The 15321-nt window shown below is 52.0% G+C and overlaps 5 protein-coding genes across 5 annotated transcripts; 4 read left to right on the forward strand and 1 right to left on the reverse strand.

Annotated features, from left to right (window-relative positions):
• Positions 1-520: 520 nt before the first annotated feature.
• T069G_00295 (membrane-associating domain-containing protein) lies at positions 521-1108 on the forward strand (the record flags this gene model as incomplete). Its single annotated transcript, XM_056167505.1, has 2 exons — positions 521-793; positions 872-1108. The coding sequence occupies 2 exons, from the start codon at positions 521-523 to the stop codon at positions 1106-1108; spliced, it is 510 nt and encodes a 169-aa protein (XP_056032821.1).
• Positions 1109-2526: 1418 nt separating this feature from the next.
• On the forward strand, positions 2527-3863 carry T069G_00296 (uncharacterized protein; the record flags this gene model as incomplete). The annotated part of the gene is made up of 2 exons (XM_056167506.1): positions 2527-3632; positions 3704-3863. The coding sequence occupies 2 exons, from the start codon at positions 2527-2529 to the stop codon at positions 3861-3863; spliced, it is 1266 nt and encodes a 421-aa protein (XP_056032822.1).
• Positions 3864-5118: 1255 nt separating this feature from the next.
• On the forward strand, positions 5119-6095 carry T069G_00297 (autophagy protein apg5 domain-containing protein; the record flags this gene model as incomplete). The annotated part of the gene is made up of 3 exons (XM_056167507.1): positions 5119-5436; positions 5622-5850; positions 5905-6095. 3 exons carry the CDS (start codon positions 5119-5121, stop codon positions 6093-6095), a joined length of 738 nt encoding a protein of 245 aa, XP_056032823.1.
• Positions 6096-6294: 199 nt separating this feature from the next.
• T069G_00298 (uncharacterized protein) lies at positions 6295-7743 on the reverse strand (the record flags this gene model as incomplete). The annotated part of the gene is made up of 1 exon (XM_056167508.1): positions 6295-7743. One exon carries the CDS (start codon positions 7741-7743, stop codon positions 6295-6297), a length of 1449 nt encoding a protein of 482 aa, XP_056032824.1.
• A 510-nt stretch (positions 7744-8253) lies between these two features.
• T069G_00299 (uncharacterized protein) lies at positions 8254-9056 on the forward strand (the record flags this gene model as incomplete). The annotated part of the gene is made up of 2 exons (XM_056167509.1): positions 8254-8395; positions 8473-9056. The coding sequence occupies 2 exons, from the start codon at positions 8254-8256 to the stop codon at positions 9054-9056; spliced, it is 726 nt and encodes a 241-aa protein (XP_056032825.1).
• Between the last annotated feature and the right edge of the window lie 6265 nt (positions 9057-15321).

Consider the following 15321-nt stretch of genomic DNA (forward strand, 5'->3'; position numbering starts at 1 on the left):
GTTTAGGCTCTATGCTACTCTACTGTGAGGTAGCGTCTATGCACTGAAAGACGAATCAATCACAACAAGCACCGATGATTCGCTTAACGGCGGCTGCCCGTGTTTGGGCAAGCGATGCCGCAGGGACAAACCACGTTTTTTGCCCGAACCGGACCTCCCAATGACGGAAGACGCAAACAAGACTTTTGGGGGATGAGCATGCCGTATATCTTGCCGTTTCAAAGGGGTCATGTGTGCCAGGTATGACGATGAAGCCCAAAGTTGGTGTTGCAGATCAACAGTCGTGGGCAGTCGCTGCCCATTCGCAAATGAATAAATCCAGCTGCTCTGTCCCTCCAGACAAGTCCAGCAGCCTCTCATCATTCATCTGCTCAGACACATTGGCATCGTCATCTCGCCCCCCTTCATCACACTTGACTGCATCTATTAAAGCAGTTCGCCTGCCCACCCAAAGCATTTGTATAACACATCGCCACCGGGCACGCAACACCAAGAAAACTAACCAGTCAAATCACCCACAATGGCGCTCGATCGCATCGTCAACATCGTCCTGCGGGCCGCAGAGCTCGTCTTCGCTACCATCGTCGCCGGTGTGACGGGCCAGCACCTTCACCAATACCGCCATGCATCGTCCTGGTCTCAGGGCCGTTTCATTTACACCGAGGTGGTGGCGGCCCTGTCCATGTTCTTTGCGCTGATATGGCTCGTACCCTTCTCTTGGTCCTTTGTGCATTGGCCAGTGGATATCATCCTCAGCCTTGCCTGGTGGGCTGCCTTTGGCCTCTTGGTCAACGTAAGTGACAACCCATATACTATACATGCACTCTGTCTCCCCTTTCGATCGCATTGATGTTGAATTTTCGTTGTTTAGTTGCTGGGTAACTCTTGTGGCTACATCTTCGACTGGAACAATGTCCACCCCATCAATGGTGACCAGTGTGGCAAGTTCAAGGCCGACATTGCCTTTACCTTCCTCTCAGCTCTTCTTTGGCTCGTTTCCGCCCTGCTCGGCATCTTCTGGGTTCGCGGCCATGAGCGCCGTGCTGCCCAAGTCGATGCTGCCCACCGCCAGCACCACCGCCGCTGGTACCGACGAAGCCGCGTCTAAGTGCTATCACGGTATTAGCATCTGCGAACTGCCATAGGCGATACACGATCATTCATGATACCCCAAATACCCTTGATTTTATACTTTCCTTCGTCGTCTATGCTTCAAAAAGATCAGAAAAGGAGGCTGGAGTCGAGTTGGATCAGAGGAGGGTGTGAGAAAAAAATCGCTTTGGTATAATGTTTTACTACTTCTGTCCTTCCCATAATACCCGTTTCCCTAATGACTTGATAACGACTATACCCAGCTAAGCTAGTACTTACTTAATTAATATTCTTTTGTCGTTGCTACTCAAGGCATGCATCTGCTTATTAGTATCGTGCTTATCTGGTTTACATCTCCTGAACTTGGAGAGAACTAATGGCCGACATGGCGCGCCGTATCTAACCTGATTCTTGTTCTTGTGATATACTGTAAAAGAGAGTTTCAACCAAGGATTCCCTTTGGGTAATGAAATTTCAGTTTTGTTCGTGTTACTGTATAATACAGTTTCCCGCATATGCTAGGCTTGTAAAACCTTTGGTCCACCGACGCCATAACACGGAGTTCCGAGCAGCTAAGCTTCAATCCAAAGAAACACCCCAGTGTAGATCCTCCCGTCATCGTCACCTCCGCAAACTTGCTGTGCCACAGCCGCATTCCACCAATCTAACACGATGAATTCATACTTCTCAAAACCAAGTCTCTGTGCTCCAGCCCCAGAGTAATCCTCACCAGCCACAGCTAAACGGATGATGCAACGATGATTGTTGCAAGCCGCCACTTCTTTGAGCTCCACCAAACATCCTGGCCCCACAATGCGTCATCGATAACTCAATCCAACCTTCAAACGTTCTTTGCATCACCATCACATCGTCCAACTGCAAACAAAATTGTTAGCTAACTTGCTTTCGTGCATTTACCTGATTGCCTGAGTTACCTAAGCCTGTCAGGTTTGCCTAACTCGAATGATCTCCAGGGAAATAGTGGACAAGTGGATGCGGCGCAAACACTCCGGGAGGGAGGAGTTTCTGACATCTGGGCCGCTCAACGTCACCACACCCCAGATATGACGGGTTGGATATGGAGATGCGAACGGCGTTACCTCATACCTATGCAGAAGAGGAGCGATGAGATGTGTGGCTGCTCTGGTTGCCTGGTAAGGTTACCAAGTAAGAGTAACCGTAGACAGATCGGGAAAGCTTCAGAGTTGAGCGCCATCGGTAGAGGTTACCGTGTGAGCCACAAATGTCATCATAGCCAGCGATCAGTTGTTTGCGGGATGGTGGTTCAGATGAGGACTATATAGTTATGATGTCCCTCCGTACTTTCCATCCTTCCATCAGATCATTCTAACATCTTATTTTAACAATCACGCAACAAAACTTACATCTCTTACACTTACACTTACCCTTACACATCTTTGAAATACCATCACCATGTCTTCTCTTATCAATAAGGTCAAGGACAAGCTCCACTCCGACAACAAGACAGAGCAGCCTGAAGGCACTCATGGACCTCACAGCACTCGAACCGCCAATGCTGCCGACCCTCGCGTCGACTCTGACCGCGACCACCGCGAGAACCTAGGCCGTCATGATGGCTCTTATACCTCCGGCGGAGACAACTACTCTTATGGCGGTGATACTACTACCTCCTCAGGCGTGACTGGTACTGGAGGAACTTTTGACTCCAGCAAGGGTTCTACTGGCTTTGGCTCTACTGGCGCCACTGGCCCTGCCTCCAAGACTGCCGGCATGCACAGCTCCAACATTGCCAACAAGGCCGACCCCAGAGTAGACTCTGATCTCGACGCCAGCCGCAACATGGGTCTCCGCTCCGGCGGTGCCACTGTTGGAACTGGCACTGGCACTGGCACTGATACATATGGAAGCTCCAACACACAATCGGAAACCACTGGCTTTGGCACCGGCCCTGCCCCCAAGACTGCCGGAACTCACAAGTCCGACATGCTGAACAAGGCCGACCCAAGAGTCGACTCTGATCTCGACGGCAGCCGCAACATGGGCCTCAAATCCCACGGCGCTACCTACGATGCTCCCAGTGGCAACACTGGCATGACTGGTTCTTCCGGAACCGCAATGGGCTCTGGAATGGGCAGCGGCATGGGCAGTGATACCCTCACCGGCAGCGGTGCCACTGGCACCTATGGCTCTACGGGCACTGACACCTTGGGCTCGTCTGGCACCGGCGCCTACGGTTCGACGGGCACTGATACCCTGGGCTCGACTGGCACCGGCGCCTACGGTTCGACTGGAACTGGAACTGATACCTACGGCTCCACTGGCACCCACGGCTCATCCGGCCTGGGCAGCACGGGACACCAAACCAAGGACACCACTAGCAGTGCATTCGGCGCTGGCACAGGCAGCGTCGGTGGAAGCTTTGGAACTGCCCACACTGGCCCAGCTCCCAACACAGCAGGCCCCCATAAGTCTGATACGATGAACAAGGCCGACCCCCGCGTGGACAGCGACCTCGACAACAGCAAGACCTTTATGGGCGACAAGACCTTTTCTCAGTCGTGAGTGGGGTAGAATTCCCTGCCCCGAGGAAAGCCAACCTTTCGACTTGCTAATCAAATGGCTTCCCCAGGGACAGGACGACGGCCAGGGATCCCACAGATGCTGCTCAGGTGCCGCCTTCAGTCTTGCGGAAGCACATTGGCGAGCCGACCATTGAGCATGATAATGCCAATTACGACCGCGTGCGGCGGCACAGCGTCTCTCACCAGGAACAGCATCGTGGGTTGTAAGGCCGCAGGGAACTTTCGTTTGATGGCTCATTGGATATCCAGTCTGTAACATTAAGTGTATTTTTAGCGTCAGGTCAATGAAATGAAATTGGAACCCAAGGAAAAAGCAAACATGTGAACGCGTACTCGTAGCTCTCGTCGTTTAATCACACTGCTCCAGCGTGCGCGTGACTTGCGGCCGCAGACTCAGTCCAAGCTGCCATGGGTCCCAGGCGGGGAGAGTGCAATATCGCGCCTCTCTCAGCCCTTCGTATCTCGTCTCGTAGCTGTTCAAGACCCCCGTTCCTTTGTTGCTCCGCACGAGAATCCGATCAAAAGAGACAGGTCAGATATGCACAGACAACGCTCGGAGCATCGTCCACGCGTAATTGGGCACGTCGTACGAGGTGCTGAGCATACAATTGGCAGCGCCATACGCGACAAGAGCCAATCGCGGCTGGAAAGCAATCTGGATTTGATCATCTATCAGACAGCCACGCCGGTGCGGCTGACTTGAGCGAGGTAGCATTGGAGCAAGGGATGCATCGGAAGCGGGTATATCGGCGAGGAGCTGAAGAGCGCAGAGCTGTCTCAGTCGGGAGATTTTTGGGGAGATTTGGGAGGGGACGGAAACCGGGTTTCCGGGTGAAGAAGCTGGAGGGCAGCGGACGGAGTTTAGGCAGTCGTGAGTTGAGATGGTTCGATGGTACGATGTTGAGATTGAAATTAAGATTGAGATGAAGGTTACAGTACAGCGGAAGGGTCAATACAATCCATGAACAGCTGCAGTGGAGAGAGTTAGTGGTGCTACAGTGTACTCGTACGCGTAACAGGCACCAACCTCACTGAATCGATCAGGTACAGCGTGGTATTGAGCGGCACAGCAGCGCCTACATACCTACTAGGTAGTAGGCAGCCCACCACAGCACAACCTCAGGTACGTTGGAAACCCCCACTCCATCCCCAAAAACACCCCGCCAAGCTCTCAGCACTCAAGATCGGCTTCACTTCATCTCTCCTCCCCATCTTTGCCTCTTCCCCTGCTCGGGCCCGGAGATCGTTTACAGCCTCGGCCAAGCTTCAACCAGCCGCAGCCCGAGATTCTCCTTTGCCGGCAGCTCCGAAATACGCGGACAAGCAACTTGACCGTACAGTAGACGACATCTCGCTGCCATATTGGGAAATCCTCTGCCGCAAAGCTGTTCGCAATTTCGCCATGATTCCGCCATAGCATAGCCCTCACCAAGTTCCAACCTACCATACCTTATCCAAAAAAATGTCCACTTCAGCCTCGTCCATACCCCAGGCGCTCTGGGCCGCTCAGGTCCCCTTGCACATCACTCACCGGTCCGCGCCCTCTACACCCTTCATCACAAGCGTCCCACGCTTCAGCTACCTGTCGCTTCTGCTGCCGCGCCTGTCGGCCTTCTTCGACGCACCCTGCTCCAGCTTTCACTTTGAGGATGTGCAGCTAAGGAACCTGGCGGTGGGGTTGCTGGCCGACCTGTACGCGCCTAGCCTGCCGTGGCGGCTGGTGGTGGACGATGGGGTTGCATGGGATATTGGCGATACATTTCTGAATAGCGTCAAGGAGGTGAGCCTTTAACCCCATTCATTCATCTGGTCCCCTTCTTTTCGGTTCCTCCCTCTTCGTTTTGTTTGCCCTTTGCTGCAGGTACATGCTGTACTGCCCCTCCTCTCCCCCATGCACATGCACATCCACAGTCCCCCTCACACCGGCTCTGGAGACAAGACAGGTCATGCTCATGCTGCAGTCAGGCCGACTTTGTTCGCTACGGCAACGCCAATCAGATCATGAAGATGTCCAAGGAACACACCACTCAGCTCTGGAACTCAGTCATTGACAATGACTACGCTGCGTTTTCCAAGATACACACACGCCTGCTCAATGCTCCAGCCACCCTCAAGCACGCCCCCATGCGGGTGTACATCCCCTCAACCCCCCCTGATGCAGGCGGTGATGGTTCCCCCTCTGCTCCCGCAGCCGGTGAAGCTGGATCTTTCAGGATCGTCCAATCCTTGGTCCCTGTCATGACACCAGACCGCAAGCCAAAGCTGCTGGGGCAGGCCCTCAAGGACCTGATGCCCACGCTGTTTCCCAGCAGTCGAGACCCCGTGTTGGCGAGCGTGGTGCTTCACGGCGTGTCCGCTCCCTTTGACGCACCCTTGGGAGAAATGATGAGGGAAGCTGCATATCCTGATGGGTGGCTTTGCTTTGTGGTTGTTGTTTAATTTGTCACTAGGTAGTTGCAGTTACACAGCTTTTGAGAAAGCAATAAGTTAAGTTATATGGTAGGAGTGGCGTCCGGGATGGGCTAGCGACTTGGATCTTTTTGTTTCTCATAACATAGACAGCACTGAGTTTGATTATTTACATTTATTCATTTTTCTAGCATATGTTTCGACGTTAGCATACACAAGTTGGGACGGTCTAGGTGAACGTAATCTCCTTGCCCATGAGGCTTCTATATGCGTTTTCAATAGCCTTCCTCTTTCTTTGTTTTACTTGCTCATCCACGCCAGCCTCTTCATCTTCGTCTGCATCCTCTGGGCCGGGAAGTTGCGGCATCCATACTCGTATCTGTCCATCTAAATGGGCACTGTAAATAGCTCCGATCGAGTTGCCACCTCCCATGGCCGGTCCAATTTGTCCATTGCCACCCCCTGTACTACGCCACGCAATGTTTGTAATGCGGTTCCGCCCCATTTCACTGCCTCGAGGACCCGTAGAGAGCCTTGAGCCGGGGTTTCGAAGACGACTGACCACAGTTCCGTCGTGAAGGTCCAGTAGGAGGATTTCTTGTTCGTTCGGCCAGACGAGAAGCTGGTGACCCATGGAGAGGCCTGACGGAGTGACCAGGAAACTTGCAGTCTTAGCGTGCTGGTTCTGCACGATAGACCCAAAGCTGGCAAGCGTGTTTGCTCCTGTATCGGTATCCCAAACTCTGATGCGGCGGTCAAGCCCAGCCGATACAATGTACCTCCCATCATCGGTCCATTGCAGCCCGTTGACAGCGTCGTCGTGGGCCTGGGCTGAGACACGAAAATGCGGCATGCTACCCCAGTCAGACCCAGACGCCGTGGCGTGCTGGAAACGATGCACAATGCCCAGAGAATCTTCCTGATCGAGCTGTGCTATAACGCCACCGGCACGCCGAATGTCCCATATGCGGGCCTTGCCGTCTGCGTGGCCACTGACGAGTATGTGTTCATGGCGAGGACTCCACGCCGTGCTGAGAACAGGACCGCCGTGAGCAACGAGGGCCTGGACAGCGGATCCCGACTTGAGGTCTACGAGCCGGACATTGGAGTGCTGGGTGGCGCACGAGATAAGCAGGTGACCTGCTATTGGGCTGGAGGCGTGTGAATATACGGTGGCATTGAGGTCGAACTCGGCAGACAAGGCTGCTCGTGAAGTGGCCCACAGCTTGAGTGTCTTGTCGTAGGAGCTAGAGAGGAAGGCATCTGGGTCGAAGGGGTAGAAGGCCAGATGCGTGATGCCGTGGCTATGGCCTCCGCTTCTGGGGCCGCCCGTAGACCGAGTAATGGATCCTACGGGTCGATAGGTTCGGGTCTCGTATGGGCTGGGGCAACTCTCCAGATCCCAGAGCTTGATAGACCCGTCTGCACCACCAGACAGCAAGATGCGGCCGTCAAACTTCTCAAGGGCAAGACTGCTCACCCCTGCGCCATGAGCACGAAGCCTGTGCGGCCGGTCCTCCAACTCGGTCTGCTGATCATTGTTGGGCAGGGTAGCTTCGCCGTTGAAGCGGTGTTGAGGCGCTGGTTCGAAGGAACGCAGAAGCTGAGATGCTACGATCTGGGTGAAGTCGCGAGAAGGCAGATCACCCACTTCGCGGGCCAGCAGACGAGACTGCATTCATCTGAGGGCCTTCGTCAACCGTCAAGGCAGGGTGCTAATAGAAATGCTGTCTCTTAGAGTTATACAGCAGCTACGTAGTTAATAGCAGCACTATTGCGTTGAGAAGCGTGAAGTCGAGATTGAGTCAAAACGCATGGAGCACATGTCACAAGTTGCCTGGGTGATGTCACCAGCTGGGCGGTCAGAGACTAACCCCACATGCCATTAGTACCGCTCCACGCGCAAACTTTCTTTTGACGATAATCTTTTTATTTTCATCTTATCAACGACGCTTCAACTGCCGCCAACGACAGGCTGCTCTTTTCTCTTCATTGACCCAGCCGGTCTATTTACAGCTGCCATGGTCTGCTTGATACGGCTTAGTTGTCTTTTTGCGCCACTTTGGAACCCGTGAGTGAAGGACGGGGGGCAAGGGATCGTCCCGACTAGGTGCACATCACAAAGCACAGGCCAAGGGTGAGGTGAGAAAGGACGGAAAAATCCTTCCACGGAGGACAAAGAAAAACCATGGACTCTACAGATGAATACATGCAGTCATCTGCTCCCAGAGCTGCCGACATCGGGCATTCGCCGCTGTTGCCGCAGCCCTCCCAGGGCAGCCGTCGCCAGGGTCAGCGCGTGCTGGCTACCGTATACGACGCTGTTGCAGGTAAGCTAAAGGGATCCGAAATGAGCCTCTCCCGGCAGTTTGGAAATCACCGTCACGTGAAATTGACCGTATGCAAGGAAGGGTCACCTATGATGGAGTGTTGCGAGATGAGGGCCAGGACCAGAGGAACTTTCGGCCTGGGATCGTCGACCAACGATCGGCCCGAGACGGCTTCAAGCTTGCTCCAGATGATGTCTTGTTTCGCCGCAAGGACGCTCCGGAACGCTATGCAGAGCATGACATCTACCGCGCGCACGACTGGGAGCTGCCCAACGGTGGGCAGGGCGTCTTGCCACAGAGCGATCTTCTCAAGGCCATTCACGAATATTCATCCGAATTTTATGGAGCCCTGAATCGCAACCAACGAGTGTTCGAGAATGGACGTAATTTGGACGAGCGTAGCATGGATGAGACGGCGCTGTTGGCACTGGGTATCCTGCTGGAGGAGGCGGGGCGAGAGGTTCTAGGTCGACGAGGGCATCTTGTCTTCACTGAGGGCAGCACCCAGGATAATTATGACGACGGCAGCGGTGAGCAGGAATGGCAAGGAGGCAATGCGGCGCAGGACTCTGGCGGTGATTCTGTGGTGGGCCATGAAGACTCCAGGCCCCGACACCCGGGGCGGAAACGAAGAAAGCTTGCGAAAGCAGATGACGATTGATTGTAACGTTGGCTCGGTATTGCCATGATGAGATTGTCGCTCTGCAGGGACTCTATCATCAAAAAACCTTGCTTTTCAGCGCAAATAAGAGCCATCCCTTTATCCGAAGTCGGTTCTCGCTGAGGGGAAGCCAACCGTCAAAGTACCGAAACAAGTCCGTATTTTCGAAGATGCACATGGCCCGTTGCCTCATCCAGTCAGTCAAGCGATGGAAGCGATGCTACTGTTGGGTGAAGACCAACGCAGAAAATGACAAATTATGCCCAGAACACCAAAACAACTCTCACTGCCGATGTGATGAGATTGTGTTCCTCAAAAGGACCCCAGGGTAAACTGTTGGCTCCATCGCGAGAAGAATCTAGAAAATTACTATATGATGGATCACACTCTACAGAGCACCTCAGTGGCTCGTCTAATAATATTATACACGTATTAATTATAGCTGGACCAATTCATTTGAATAGGCGTACCCATCGGAACGGGGGCTAAGTAATGATGGGGCCTATTTATTTACCTTATTGAAATATACACAATCTCTAGCACTAGGACTGACACAGACGTATTATGGCATCCCCATCCAGTGAAGCAGCATTTCGGCAACATTGTGTCGTATTTGCAATGAGGATCTGCCGCTGGAAATGCCCATCAGGAGTGGTTGTTGGTTGTCCCAAGTGATGGAGCCTTGAATGTTACATTATATGTGGAACTAGATTGCCAGCCGAGTACAAATACGGTGTACAGCACGGGTCAGTACCTAAAACGTACCGCTTTGCGAGTCCTCACAAAGACCTGACGAAGCAGTTTAAGGGGAAACGATTTATGATGGAACAATAATAGATTCACGCGTATTTTTCGTGGTCCAAGAAGTAGGTGGGCAGCTCCGTAATTATCTTGGCGTGTAGCTTCAGGTTACACACTCATATCTGACATGTGCTTGTATATCCCACAGGTATCTAACAAAAGAGCACCACACGTTTCCCTTTAGTATGGACATCGTTTTTCTTCGGTATTCCAAATACATCTTAGGCATCATCTACCGAGCCCCGGGACGAAGCGCAACACCAAGTCGAAACCCCCAAAGTGGACTGACTTTAGGTTGCAACTAACACCTCATGCAAGCTGGCACGTCCCGTTCCCAACCATGGGTGTACGCCAGAGAAGAAAAAAGAAAGAAAGAAAAAGGCCCCCAAGACTCAACGGGAACCGAAAGGATCTGCTTCAAAGTGCGCATGTGGCTTACTTTTTTTTTCTTTTTCCTTTTGTTTCTCATGTACATTAGCAAAAGGCATGTGACGTGCCAAATAAACGAGCCGTCCCGTCTGCCGTCCTTGTCCAGTGGTTTCCCGTGAGGCTGGACTGGACTGGCCCCAAAGCAATGCGGCCTGGGCCTCAGGAAAAAGCAAATGACGGGATAGAATGCGGCAAATGATCGACATGCGTCACGAGCTTGCGGCCCAATGCGCTTGCCGTGATGATCTCTTTGCCCAAAAAGCAAATAAAAATCAAGAAAAGAGAAGAGAAGAGAAAACTATACTACTACAACATGACGCAAAACCACAACCAACAGTGAGTATACTTGAGAGAAAGACTCGTCGGGGTGTAAAAGCTCCGTAAACTCCCCTGCACGCACACCCTCGCGAAGAACTGCCCGGTTGGGGTCTGGGGATTGATAACTGTATCTACGTCCTCCGTAGCAGACACACCCCAAAAGACGAAAAACAAAGAAGCGATAATGGCTGGCCCGCCTGCCTGCATGCAGACCGAATGCACGATGGCGAGGCTAATCACGCGGCCATGCTTCTTATGTGGGTAAAGCCTTGTCGTTGACCGAGTTCTGTGTAGGAGTCACTTCACCGCACTTGGATGTAACACAGCCAGAACATCGCGCGTGTCATGGGTTACTGTAGTAGCATCCTCACATTTGTACTTGTACTTGTTCTTGTAGTTTATAGCTTCAGGACGAATGAATCGAGATAAGAAGGGGAAAGAAGAAGAGCAAATCGGCAGCCCTAAGCAAAAGTGCTTGATAATACGGCATTCGCCGTCTTTCTCCACACAGCCAAAGGAAGAGCCAGATGCCCAAATCCAGCGTCACGCGTGCTCACAGATCTGCGCTCTGAGCCAAGTATAGTAGACCGAGACCGACATCATCAAAAATAAGGCGTACGCAAAAGAGAAAGAGGGTGAGAGAAAAGAAGAAGAAGAAAATATCTCACAACGCCAAAACCAGTCATATCTCGAAAGGGAACGCTATGCCCGGCCAAGGGGACGGATCAGTAACCGTTTCCGACTGTTGGTCGCTGTCTGTCAAATCTCACCTCGCATTTGCCCCACGCTCTCTCTCTCTCTCTCTCTCACCCCCAGAGCAGGCTCGTGAACTTCTCACCTCCAAACAAGACATCACCATAGAATAGCTAAAATAGAGTGGCTGGAAAAGAAGAGCAAAAACATCCAATATCAATATACTACATACGTCAAGCGAGAATTACAGTATTCGCTGCAGCCTGATTTCGTAACTCACATCATACCACAACACCAAACTGGCGCTCTCCGTTATTTATCGGCCAACTTTGTCAAGGTGTGGCAGCCCAAGGATACGCTCGACTAGGGTCGTAGTCCTTCTTAGTCCCAAGCCACTTAGAACCATCAAACTCAACCGTTTTGTCCGTGGATTTCCGTGGGTTTTAACGGGTCGATACATACTACTTTCCAAAGGTACCCGAATAGCCGTTCTGCTGTGCTCGGAACAGTAACTTTGCCAAAACACTAAACCAGCCCATCATTCTTCTCATCTCATTTTTTGTTTCGTTTTTCGGTCATCGTTTTTTTTTTTTGTCTTCATCCCTCCCCCTCCCTGGTCCCCTTCTATCCGCTCCACTAAGATAACTTAGGCTGTACTTGTATGCTCCGAAGGAGCGCATACAACTACCTAAGTATCGAATTGCTCCGAACCAGCATCCAGGACCTAGTCCATCCCGTACCCGGTTCTTGTTTTTTGGTATCCCAACCTTTTCTCCACACCAAAAGGTTAAGAGTAATTTCGTCTTCTGGGTATCTGACAGGGAAGCCTGAAAGAATCTTCTTTTTCGACATGGATCTTTGACTTCCATTCGCAGTAAAGTCTTCATCGACAGAAGCAGAAATTCGTCAATCTGACATTAAGCTCGCTCCAACGAGCCGTCTATTCCGTAGATTGAGCCGTAATTTAACACACAAAACAAATCAAACCCGGCAAACTTTTGAAAAACAAGGCAAGTTGCTATGAAGAAAGCCGAGAGCGGTTGGCACCTACGCAGCCTAGAGACAAAAAAAAAATGATATTGTTTACATCTGTACTCGTACAAGTGCATGTCAGCAAGAGAGCACCTTGTTTCTCCCTTGTACAGACACTGCCCTGTCACATTCGGGTGATTTTGTACTAACCCATCAACCAACAGCATATCTAGGATGTCCCTTGAAAGAAAGCTTACGACTGCGGTGGACAAAGACAGTGAACCTGTTCGGTTTCGGGTTTGGTTTGCCGAGGGAATCACTCCATATCCTAGATGAAACAGAGAGGCGGCAGAAAGCTGCCTTCGGGTATACTCATACACTCCGAGAGGCGTCGAGGAAATCTCTTTTGTACGCCGTTATGCGTATACTGCTCCGTCTTCTACTTCGTACGTACCTCGGTAGTATATCGACAGGTAGGAGGTAGATACCCTCGTCAACTAATCGACAAGCTTTCGAATTCGGGGTTCTACCTTGTTGGATGAACCCTGCCTGGCCCGTTGGATGGTCCAGAATCTTGGCAGAAGATGCATCTTTCGCCCTGGCATAACCACATTCAGCCCTTGGCCTGCGACAGTCCCTTCTTTTCATCAACCTCCTTCTTCTAAGAGGTGTTTTCCGCGCGGAGAGACCGGTGTACAGTTGCCGTGCTCGCATACGTAGATCGTCCACGTGCCCTACGGCAGAGATGGAGCCATGCAAAACGTGGGAAGTGCATAGTAGGATCTCGACTTGCTGGTTTCGCACGCTGGGGTCAGATTAGGGTCCTTCCTTCATGATACGTGACACTCGTTCGGTAAGCCAAAGAGGCTGGGGGCACCTAAACTCCGTACGGCAATCCAGCCTTTTAAATTAAAGGCTCCGATTTACATGCCGTGACCGACAGAGGAGCCGTACAAGTTTGGCGTAGAATGGAAGCATCTACCCCAACCTCAGTAAGCGGAACCTGTCACTCGATACGGAGTACAGATCGGCAACAAACCATTAGCTGTTGGCTGTCACGCCCCGTGTCCATGTTGTCAAACCAAGAGCCAGAGCCCGTGCGCTACATACACGACGCACGGAAGACGGTCGTGTAAAGGCATGGGGGGACGTCAGTCAATCTGCTGAGACGTTTCACCCTCTCAGAGAGAACCAGCTTCAGTCGGCCGCTATGCTTGTTCTCACCGACCGACAAACTTGGCAGTGAGCATCCCACGTTCAAGTCACTCCGTCTCCAGGCTCCCGCGGGCTGCTCCAACTAGATAAAGTTGAGGTCTTTCACGTGCCGATTTGCGTGTGGCCGTAGCGCGTGGCTCTATTGGATGCCAAACCCAACGTCGTGTCGTCGTCCAAGCATCCATCTCTACGTCTGACGACGAGGTCGAAGCAGTGTACCCCCATGCCGAGTCGCCAGGAACCCACTGGACAAACTCTATAAGCGACATGGCAAGGGAGGCGGTTCGCCAGATATTGCCATACTGTCAGTACTAACCAATACCGTGGCAGTAGCCGCGAGTGCTGACGATTTCGTATCCGCGGCGCGGTCGTGGCGGCTAGTTCACAATGTAATCATAGAGATAGACAAATAGCCCAGGTAATGTCGTCTTGAGCTAAGCTTCCCAATACGATTCTAGGCAAAAGAGCTAGCCCCCACTTACGCAGCGGAAACCTTGATACCAAGCCTCCAAAACGCGGAGAGGAAGAAGGAAGAAACAGAAGAGAGAAGAGAGAAGAGTAACGAGAGGGGATCCATATGCCTTGTCCACTCTCTTCTCTTCTCCCCTTCGCTTTCGGCAGAATCCTGCTATCAGCTGTCAAATATGACATATGGCGCTTACACGGGCGAAATTGTTACTTTGTAAGGATAAGAGACGCTACCTGACAAGCATGCCGGCAGGGTCGAAGACTTCGTGATGCCGCTAGCGCACCCAGCCGTATTCTGTCGAGATGCAAATTTTAAATTTGAGTCTTTTTGCAGTTGATGGCTTCGACAACAGCTGACATGTCACATTCTCCTAATCTCTGGACCCTAGCATATTTTCCGACAAGCACCAATCCAGTGTGAAGGAGGTGACATTGCGGGAAACCATGACCTCCTCGTTACGACAGAGACAAGAGAGACGACAGGATGGGCTCGGATGCGAGGTTCATCCCCCATGAAAGGATTCGGCCGACCCAAGCCCGTGTCCTTGGAGCTGCGCGATTTGACTTGGCGATGTTGCTAACGGCGCCGTCGCCATGCTACCCTGGGCTGAGCAGCCAGCCGATTCGTTTGCTTTGGCCCCCACGAGCTCTTTGGCGATCAACCCCTCGTTCAATTGCTCCTCCTGTTCTCTCGCTTGACCGTTAGGAGAAGCAAAAAGCAGAAGCTAAAAACGAACGTATCAGCAAACACAAAGAGAGGGGGAAAAGAAAAAACCTCAACTGTGGGGAGCTGAGGAGGGGGTGTTGGACAGCTGCGAAAACCGCCTCTTAGAAGACAGATTGTTACGCTTGACAGATCGAATCTCGTACTCGATGATGGCATTGTCTATCTCGAACAAGTTGTGGCGAGGAGGAGTGGGGGGAAGCACAGAGATTAAGTTGACAGAGTGTTATTGGTAGGACCAAAGTTTGGAAGTTACCGGCCAAGCGCGGCACAGAGCGGAAAAGTACCGACTTGTACCAGTGCTGCTGCTATTATGTAATGCCTGATGGCGAGCTGCCAGTTGATGGCGTCTTACGCTTGACGTCTACTTGGGAAGACCCCATCACGGACCCTTTGACAAGTTTTCTTTTGCTCTTTTTTTCTGGGTCTCTCATCGTCCATCGAGTGCTAAAATCTAGTCTGAGCCGTTTTCTCCCACTATCTCGTAGTCAGCAGGAACGGCACGAGCCTCGTGTTAGCGCTGGATCCAACAGCAACTTTGGTGCCTCTAATGAAGCTGCAGACGTCACAGAGACAATATGGGGATCGGGCCCGGAGCGCCTCGCTGCCGTGGCGCGTCGATTCGATGGCGCCTTATTTGCGAGA

This window comes from Trichoderma breve, chromosome 1 (assembly GCF_028502605.1).
Source record: "Trichoderma breve strain T069 chromosome 1, whole genome shotgun sequence".
Classification (NCBI taxonomy): Eukaryota; Fungi; Ascomycota; class Sordariomycetes; order Hypocreales; family Hypocreaceae; genus Trichoderma; species Trichoderma breve.